This window comes from Danio aesculapii, chromosome 3 (genome assembly GCF_903798145.1).
Source record: "Danio aesculapii chromosome 3, fDanAes4.1, whole genome shotgun sequence".
NCBI classification, from domain to species: Eukaryota; Metazoa; Chordata; class Actinopteri; order Cypriniformes; family Danionidae; genus Danio; species Danio aesculapii.
Window position 1 is genome coordinate 5,647,849 of NC_079437.1, and position 9,340 is coordinate 5,657,188.

Sequence of the window (9,340 nt, forward strand, 5' to 3'; positions counted from 1 at the left end):
TGGTTTGGTAGATTTCTTTTATAAAGAATTGAATATTGTCTTTAGAGTTCAGTATATTTGATACAACCCATCTGAGCTGTAGATGAATTCAGACTCTCATTGATGAATGTATACAATAACTGATTGTTCTAAAGAGATTCGGTTGATCACTCTTCATTTTCTCCATTAGATGTATTACTGCAAACTCTCAATAGCGTCTTGTTTTGTGTAGTTTCTCCATTCAGCTGGTATATTACCGTTCTTCTCAAATGTTTTACTGTAGTATTTTTCCAGATCTTTCTGGAATCTACAGACAAACCACTTCCAGTAGAGCAGTTCAGAGAGATCAGGAGTGATGCTCCAGTCTACATAAACTCCTCCTGCTTTTCTGTATTCTCTCCAAGGGATTGATTTAGTTGAAGCAGTGAGATTAAAAGATTGATCACTGGCTACTGCTGATGTGCAGATGTTTATAGACAAGTTTTTTGTTCTTGCATAAAACTGTCCATTTAGTCCAATTACACGGTGGAAAGGAGCACTGTGATCTCCATCATGGTCCTCTATGGTGTTTGTGCAGGTGACTCCACAGAACGGACACTGAACCCAACAGCACTGACAGAAGTGGTCAATCAGAAGCTCATCTGGTCTGAACTTATGGTCCAGCTTTACTGGAAATGTGTCTGTGTTGAATCTCCAGCTGATGTCTGACATTACAGCAGTAAGCTCTTGTCTGATCACATCTTCTAGGAGTCTGAAATCATCAACATCATCATGTTTGACTCCACTGAGGTCTTTTTCAGAGAAGATCAGCTGATCTGAGAGCTGCTGTGTGAAACTCTTCAACCACAAACCAACATCTCCACTGTTGACTTGAACATGTTCAGTAGATTGATGTGCTGCGTTCATGATCTTCTGCAGCAGGAGTTTAATGTTCTCCTCCGTCTCGGGTAAAACACTGCTGCTGAACTTATCTCTGATGTAGCGACTGACTTCATCTCTGATGAAACTCTTGAAGTGATCTTTGGGATTATGAATGTAGTTCATGTATTTGTCAAAGTCCTCCTCTTCTGCCAGAGTCTTCAGGATGTGTTTCTCCAGATTTGATCTGTTTCCATTCAGTGATTCACAGTCTGATCTTATTTTATCTGCTAAATCTCTGGCAGTTTTCTTGACGCTCTGCTCAATGGGCTCCTTCAGTTTCTGAGAGATGATCTCAGCAAAAATGGCAGCTGATTTTGCTCCATGGCAGTACTTCTGGAAAATACTATAGTACTCTTCTCTCTTCTTCTTTAAGTATATTTCAGGATCGTTGGCTTCTCTAAAGAGTCTGTGTTGGTCAGTGATCGTCTTGTTTGCTTTTTTACAGATGGAGTAAACCAAACCAATAAAGATTTTATTACTGTATTTAACTGGTCCTTCCTGGAATTCTTTAAATCTTGCCCTTAGGTGATCTTTGATTCTTTGGATGAGGCTGATGTTGTAGCCCATTTTTTCAATGTTAAATGACTGAATTATTCTGTTTGTCTGCTCAACAACATCTGAGATTAAAGATCTAATCTGGATGATTGTGTCATCATTAGACTGAATGTAACAATAAAACGTCTCTATAGCAGACATGTAAGCTTTTGGTAAACCTGTAAATCCGATTGATTTATTTGACTTTACATTATCTGAATTACTCTGCACAGTGATATTATTGCTGTTCTCTGTCCAGTCATCTACAGAAACACTGTCATATACATAATCAAGGATCTCTCTCACATCTTTCATTATGTCCATGTCATTGATTAGAGGAGTGTCTGTGATGGTCTTCTTTATACTTTTCTCCCAAAACAAATTAAACTCTTCTTTTGTTGCTTTTTCATAGTTTTCTTTGACTTTTAGGGCAAGTTCTTTGCTCTTTTCATATAGAGTAAGTTCATGTTGTGTCCTTCCAGAATCAATCATTTTCTTCAGTTCTCGCTGCTGAAGAATCACACTTAATTTCTTCTTTGTTTCTCTCACAAGGTTTTCCTGAAGCTCCTTGATTTGGTTTCAAATGATGTTTTCCACTGAATCAGTATATATTTATCTGTGTCTTTCTCAAAGAACTCTGACATGGATTTTTCCACTTCTTCACTGGTCGTCTTCAGTTCAGTTTGAAGGTCAGTTTCCTCAACCTCATGAATTGCTTCATTTTCTATTTGATTGTGTAATTTGTTCTCAATTTCCAGCATGGCACTGCTGAGACTCCAGGACCACTTGCTGTATTCGGTCTCCAGTTTCCTGTAGGCTTCGACCTTTTGGGATTCAACACAAATACACCAGTAAAAATATGGACAAAGCTTTGATCTTTATTATTTGTTTGAGAACTGTTTTATTGCAAATAGCAGAAGTTCTAACAGAAACAAAGATGAAAGCTGACAGTAACACTCACCTTTAGTGAATTATCAGTGTCAGAGTGAATTTTCCTCATTATCTTCTCTTTCTCTCTTTCATATTTCTCTTTCCACTCCATACCTCTCTTCACTTCTTCTTTATACTTTTCTTTAATGAGTCTCAGTTTCTCATCAAAAGTCTTTAGTTGATCTTTTCTCAGGTTTCTTTCTTCTATCAGTCTCTTCTCTAAATCCTCTAGGTGATCTCTCATCATCTTGTCTTGTGTCTCTCTCTGATGTTTCTCTTCTCGTATTTCTCTGTTCCATATTCCTGGTTTTGGTTTTTTTCTCTTTCTCCCTTTCTCCTGCTTCTGTTTTTCTTCCTCCATCATCTTCATTCTGTCTTCTTCTAGTCTCTTGATCTCTTCTTCTGTTTCTCTGACTCTGTCCATCTTCATCTGCTGTTCTTGTTTTTCTTTCTCCTCTCTGAACATCTTTAATGAGTAGAAACTTCCTCCGTTTGCCTTTACCATGTTGTCTATCTTCTTCAGTAGATCAGACACTTGTGTTCGGTCTTCAGGTTTATTATTGTTGAACACATGGTATCTGTTTTTACAAGTTTTAATCAGTTTTCTGACCACAGATCCAGGTTTTCCCAAACACTCATCGATGGTTTCATGCATCAGATTATCTCCTCTGGTAAAGAGCACTATAATGAACATTAGAAAGTTTTGACCAAACGTCTTCTGGATGATCTTCACTGATCTTTCACTCTCCTCAGTGAACCTCTGTCCTATACTGAGCACAATGATGAACACATGTGGTCCAGGCAGAATCATGGAGATGCAGTTGCTGATTTCTCTCTGGATCTCCTCATTAGTGAGTTCAGTATCAAACAGTCCTGGAGTGTCGACCACAGTGATGCGTCTGTCATTGATTTCAGATGTTGCTCTCTGACACTTTTCAGTAACAGATTCTGAAGATGTTCCTGCTTTAAATGCATCTCGTCCTAAGATGGTGTTTCCTGTTGAACTTTTACCAACTCCAGTTTTTCCCAGAAGAACAATCCTGAGTTCATCTTCACTCTCTGCTGAATCTATAAATGAGAATCTACATCAGTCCTAAAAGATAAAAGAAAGTTTCTACAATTTTTCTTTACTAATGTGTACTTTACAGGCTAATCTCTCCACATATACATCTGAAATCTGAAACCTCCAACCGTTAACTGCCATAGTGTTTTTCCTACTATAGATGTCAGTGGATACAGCTTTCTAACATTTCATAAAATATCTACTTTTGTGTTAAAAATGAATTGGTATTCAGATGACACTAAATGGAACATTCTAATTCAGAGAACATTCTATCTACCACTACCATCTACCCATCCTCACATTCAAATACAAAAGCCCAAAAGATAACCCCAAGTACAATGTGTCCAAGGCTGCTTCTGATGTTAGAATAAAATATCTACTTTTGTGTTAAAAATGGTTTGGAACCAGTCAAGGGTGAGTAAATGATGGCAGGATTATCACTATACTTTTTATAGAGAGATTTAATGATTCACTAATCTGTGAGTAATTCACCTCTGTCAGACATGTTGATATTGTGTTTTCTCCTTCATCTCTTTGTCTTCAGCGGATCATCTTTTCTGTCTGTTCATCGTCCTGTAAAAGATTCATCTGTCCTGACACTGTTCATTTCTGCAGACTGCTGGATGTCATGTGGAGCTGCACACCTGCTGTGAGTCAATGAACAAACACACTGATTCAGCTTCACTGAGTCAATAAATAAACACACTGATTCAGCTTCACTGAGCCAATCAAGTAACACACTGATTCAGCTTCAATGAGTCAATGAACCAACACACTGATTCAGCTTCAATGAGTCAATAAACAAACACACTGATTCAGCTTCAATGAGTCAGTGAACAAACACACTGATTCAGCTTCAATGAACCAACACACTGATTCAGCTTCAATGAGTCAATGATCAAATACACTGATTCAGCTTCATTGAGTCAATGAACAAACACGCTGATTCAGCTTCAATGAGTCAATGAACAAACACTGATTCAGCTTCAATGAGTCAATAAAACAAACACTGATTCAACTTCACTGAGTCATTGAACAAACACTGATTCAGATTCAACAAAGACACTGGCTGTTTCTCAATATGCGTTCTTCATTTGTTCTCGTGTAACATCATCATCAGCTGCCAAAGTTCAGTTCCAATACTCAAGACCGCAAGAACAGAGGACGCGTGAAACTTCCCAGATGTGTTCTTGATATGCAGACTTGAGCACCAAACTCGCTCAAAATCCCAAACATCATTGCGACTGGAGGAGAGAAGTGCAGCATTTCATACAGATTTATTATTAAAGGGCACCTATGGTGAAAATTCTACTTTTCAAGCAGTTTGGACAGACATATGTGCATGTATGGTGTATAGACCGTCATATTGGGGTGATATAAACACACCCAGTCCTTTTTTTTCAATTTAGCAACATAAAAACGGTGGACCAATTGGAGCGAGTTTCAGATCGACCGCAACTTTACGTAGGAGAGCGGTCCCCCCGCCCATCGAATTGATTGACAGCTGCGCGCATTAACATGTCCGGTAGTCATGTGCATAATCATATCAACAAGAGAGGACGAGTGCAAAGCAACCGGGAATAAAAGGTGTGTTCAGTTCGCTATGATCATCAATCATCATCAAACGTGATCAAGAGTGAGTTTCACATGTTTAAAATGTTTTAAAACAGAGCATGTGTGTAATGAATTACAGCGATTTAGCTTAGCTTTACTTCATCAGCACAGCCGCGTGTCAGAACAATTATAAAAGAAGATGCTTCAATCCTGGTTTGTGGACGTTAATTCAGGTTTATTTTGTACATTTTAATATAACAGATATCCATACAGCAGTGGAGATTAACCTGTATCCTGTCACATTTGCAGGCAAAAAGAGTGCAAAGCTAAACGCGCGCTCTGTCTGTCTGTGTGTGTGTGTGCGTGTCTGCCTGCTGCGGTGTGTGTGCGTGCGTGCGTGCGTGCGTGCGTGCGTGCGTGTGCGAACTTTGTGTGACTCATCGATGCAACTGCACAATAAATACTCATTGGTAAAGTTCTTACTGTAGTATTTCTCACAAACCCTACGTGAGATCTGCTTCCTTTAAGTCTGTCTGTTGTCTGACGCTGCCGAGGGAGGAGATTAAGGCACGCAGAAAGGCACGTAGAAACGGTGGGCGGGGAGGACTAGCCTTAAAGAAGCAGTACACCAAAACCGCCACCCAGTGAAAAAATGTATAAATAGGAATTTAATAAAAGGTATAATAAAAAAATCTGATGGGTGTTTTGAGATGAAACTTTACACACACTTTCTGGAGACACAAAAGACTTATATCATATCTGAAAAAAGGGCTAACCTAGGTGCCCTTTAAAGTTCAGAGATATAGCTTATTTATCTCAGGAGTTTCCCTAAATGAAACAGTGAAAGTAAACATTACCATTCATTCATTTTCTTTTCGGCTTAGTACCTTTATTAATCTGGGGTCACCACAGCGGAATGAACCGCCAATTTATCCAGCGCGTTTTTATGCAGCGGATGCTCTTCCAGCCAACACTGGGAAACATTCATTTACACATATACATACACTACGGACAATTTAGCCTACCCAATTCACCTGTACCACATATCTTTGGAGTTGTGGGAGAACCCGAGCACCTGGAGGAACCCGTGTGAACGCAGGGAGAACATGCAAACTCCACACAGAAATACCAACTGACCCAGCTGAGGCTCGAACCAGCAAACCTCTTGCTGTGAGGCAACAACAATACCTACTGCGCCACTGCGTCGCCAGACATTACCATGAAAAACTTAATAAAGAAATGAATCCATTAAGGGTGTTTATTTGCTGAAATTCATATTAAAATCATATTGATTTATTTTGTGCCAAGTATATTTGTACAGTCTTTATGCAGAGTATATATTGTGAAAAGGGGAGAAACAATAAATCGTTGTTTGAATGCTTTAATGTTTAATTAATTTACCATTAAAACAGGTGAAGGTCACGTGACCATCAGGAACATCTGTGGTGACCTGGCAAGACCGATCTCCACAAGAACGCAAGTCTTTTCTCTGCGTTCTTGGTATTGAGAAACAGTCACTGATTCAGATTCACTGTGACTCAATGAACACACACACACTGTTTCAGCTTCACTTCAATGTGTTGCAAAAGCTGCTGGACCTGAAACATTTAAAGTTTAGTTCTACTGGATTCAACTGTGCATTTGGATATTAATATATTTACATTTATTTACTTTCTCACACACTTCTGATGACAAGCTCTGCTGAATGACACAAAACCACATGACTAAGATCTGCTTTATCAGACAGAAAAGAACACATTAAGAATTAAAGTTTAGGAAATCTGTGCTGAACAACAAGAGCTTTGACTTTCATCTGTACATGAGGAATTTAGAAAATCTCTCAGATCAAATGTAGATTGTTTTTGATGTGATTTTAACCAGAATTAAAGTAAATATCACAGACGCTGCCACCGTTCACAGTTAATCACATTTATTATTAAGTGTTCATTTGTCATGTCTATTTAATTTAATACACAGAGAGAGTATTTGTAAGATAATGTGACACTGTACCTGTGTGTCGCAGTTTCTCCGTGTTCAGAGGTTTGTGTTTGTCAGTGTGAGATCAGGAAGAGGTTTACAGGTGGAGTCTTTCACATAAAACTGTAAAAACCTGTTTCTGTGTTTCTGGTCTGACAACATTCACTACAGCGACAAGTTTAAGCAACACTTTCTGGGGGGAAAAAACAAGACAATTTAATGCAACTGCAATAAAACAGCTGCTCATTATAAAGATATTCAACAGCAGAGACAGATGGAGTGAAATCTGTCTGTTCATTTCTATCAGTGAACATATTCTGTGTGCTAATAACTCTGTAGTATGTGTTATGTTTGTTGTCTATTTGACAGGTGTTTTCTCAACAGAATAATCATCATCTTGTGGTCACCTTTATCAGTTCACCTGAAGTGTAGACTGAGTGCAAAAAAAGAGGAAGCCAAAAACCATACAAGAAAACATGAAAGGCTGTAATGGTCTCTGTTGAAGTTCAGTTTAATTAAAATATGATTGACTATGTTTACATGGACATCAGTAATCTAATTATTTGCCTCAAACTGGGTAAGACAATATTATTATTAAGGTGTGTACATTAGTTGCTTTTTGAATGTTTCTATCATTATCCTTTTTCACATGTTATAGTAGATGGTTTGTTTAACTTAACTGAGTCAGCATTCAACATTAGTTTCTTCTGGTATTTCACGCAACAGCAGTTGGTGTTCGTCATGGCACCATATGTGATTTTAAGCGTTTCGATTTTTAGTTTTGTGTTAAGTTTAACTGCAGTTAATTTCTCACACTCTGCGTGAAAACAGACGACAGCAGATACAGATTCTCAAGCAACCCCTGTCATTTCTTTCAATAACTTTTCATTCATGCCCCCAGTCACAGATATGCTGTCACCGTTTGAGGTCTGCCTCGCCTTGACTGCAATGTAGACAAGAGCAGGCAGCTCTCTTTATTGCGGATGAATGACCTCATGAAAAAAATACTATGGTAATTTATAGTAAATAATATAGTGTTTCTGAACATTGTTTTCAGTATTTTGTTATGGTTACTGTAGTTGTGATACCTTAGCAATTATTTTAAATAGACTATTTTTTATAAAATGGTTTAAAAACACTATAGTATTGCTATAATTTACTATAGTATTTTTAATGTGGGAGTGAGGCGACGCAATGGCGCAGTAGGTAGTGCTGTCGCCTCACAGAAAGAAGGTCACTGGTTCGAGCCTCGGCCGGGTCAGTTGGCGTTTCTGTGTGCAGTTTGCATGTTCTCCCCGCATTCGCGTGGGTTTCCTCCGGGTGCTCTGGTTTCCCCCACAAGTCCAAACACATGCGGTACAGGTGAATTGGGTAAGCTAAAATTGTCCGTAGTGAATGAGTGTGTATGAATGCATGACGCGCTGCAAGCTACTAGCCCGACAGTAGAAACGCGACATGATTTTGGCCTCACTGCTCAACCTCCCAGGCGATTGGCCCATCCCGATAAAAGCCCTGGCTCGCACTGGCCCAACAGTGGAAATACGGCTATTGACTCTAAATCTTGTATATAATTTTTGTAGAAAAAAAGAAGTTTTGTTTCTGCTGGGGATCCACAATTTTTCATTTTTTGCTTTGCACTTAAATAAACACCTTGGACTGAACTTATCCCTTATTTCTAGTTTTATACAAATGCACCCCGGCACATCCTAACACCCCATGACAAAGTCAAGGCACTTCATATTGTCTATTTCTTCCACAATTCTCAGCATAGTCATTGTTTTCCGCTTACACTAAAAATGTGCTCTCTTGCTTGAAGCCATTCTCATTTGTTTGTCATCAAATGCCTGATAACTGCCATGTGTGCTTCCTGACGCTGAATGTAGTGAAATTTGTCTTTACTGCATTTCAATAATGTGACTAAAATGGAAATACTGTCTTCATTTGATTTCTGTTTAGTTCAGTGATGACTGTAATGGGATTAAGGTCATCAAAAATCTCTGTTTACATGGTCGACTCTTAATCAGAGTATTGTCTTAATCGTATTACAATCAGAGTATCGGTGTCCATGTGACATACTCAATGTTAAATGACCATCCACCAAAGAGCAGCTCCACCATTTACAGACACTAAATGATATTAAAGACACAATTCAGCAATACTGTAACTCAGCATTTCTTTATATAAAAGTGCATTCAGTCTACACTTCAGGTGACCTGATAAAGGTGACCTCAAGATAATGATTATTCTGGTGAGAAAACACCTGTCAAATGCACAGCAAGCATAATACATACTAGCACACAGAATATGTACAGAGAATATGTTCACTGAAAGAAATGAATAGACAGATTTCTGAAGATCTTTTCTAGTAAGCAGCTGTTTTAA

At 38.5% G+C, this 9,340-nt stretch overlaps 1 protein-coding gene across 2 annotated transcripts; it reads right to left on the reverse strand.

The window, feature by feature from the left end:
- Window positions 1-699: 699 nt before the first annotated feature.
- LOC130220743 (GTPase IMAP family member 7-like) lies at window positions 700-7,042 on the reverse strand. Of its 2 annotated transcripts, none has more exons than XM_056452977.1 (4): window positions 6,992-7,042; window positions 3,920-4,071; window positions 2,396-3,432; window positions 700-2,258 (listed from the first exon to the last, which is right to left on the reverse strand). In XM_056452977.1, the coding sequence occupies exons 2-4, from the start codon at window positions 3,930-3,932 to the stop codon at window positions 1,980-1,982; spliced, it is 1,329 nt and encodes a 442-aa protein (XP_056308952.1). In that variant the 5' UTR covers window positions 3,933-4,071; window positions 6,992-7,042; the 3' UTR covers window positions 700-1,979. The 2 variants fall into 2 exon arrangements, with proteins under 2 accessions (XP_056308952.1, XP_056308951.1); XM_056452976.1 differs by having other exon boundaries at window positions 3,920-4,074.
- Between the last annotated feature and the right edge of the window lie 2,298 nt (window positions 7,043-9,340).

What these genes read in the sequence shown, in the direction of transcription:
- LOC130220743 (XM_056452977.1), bottom strand. An exon ending in ACACTGATAATTCACTAAAG is followed by an intron (nt 2,259 to 2,395) that starts GTGAGTGTTACT and finishes GAATCCCAAAAG; the next exon opens with GTCGAAGCCTACAGGAAACT.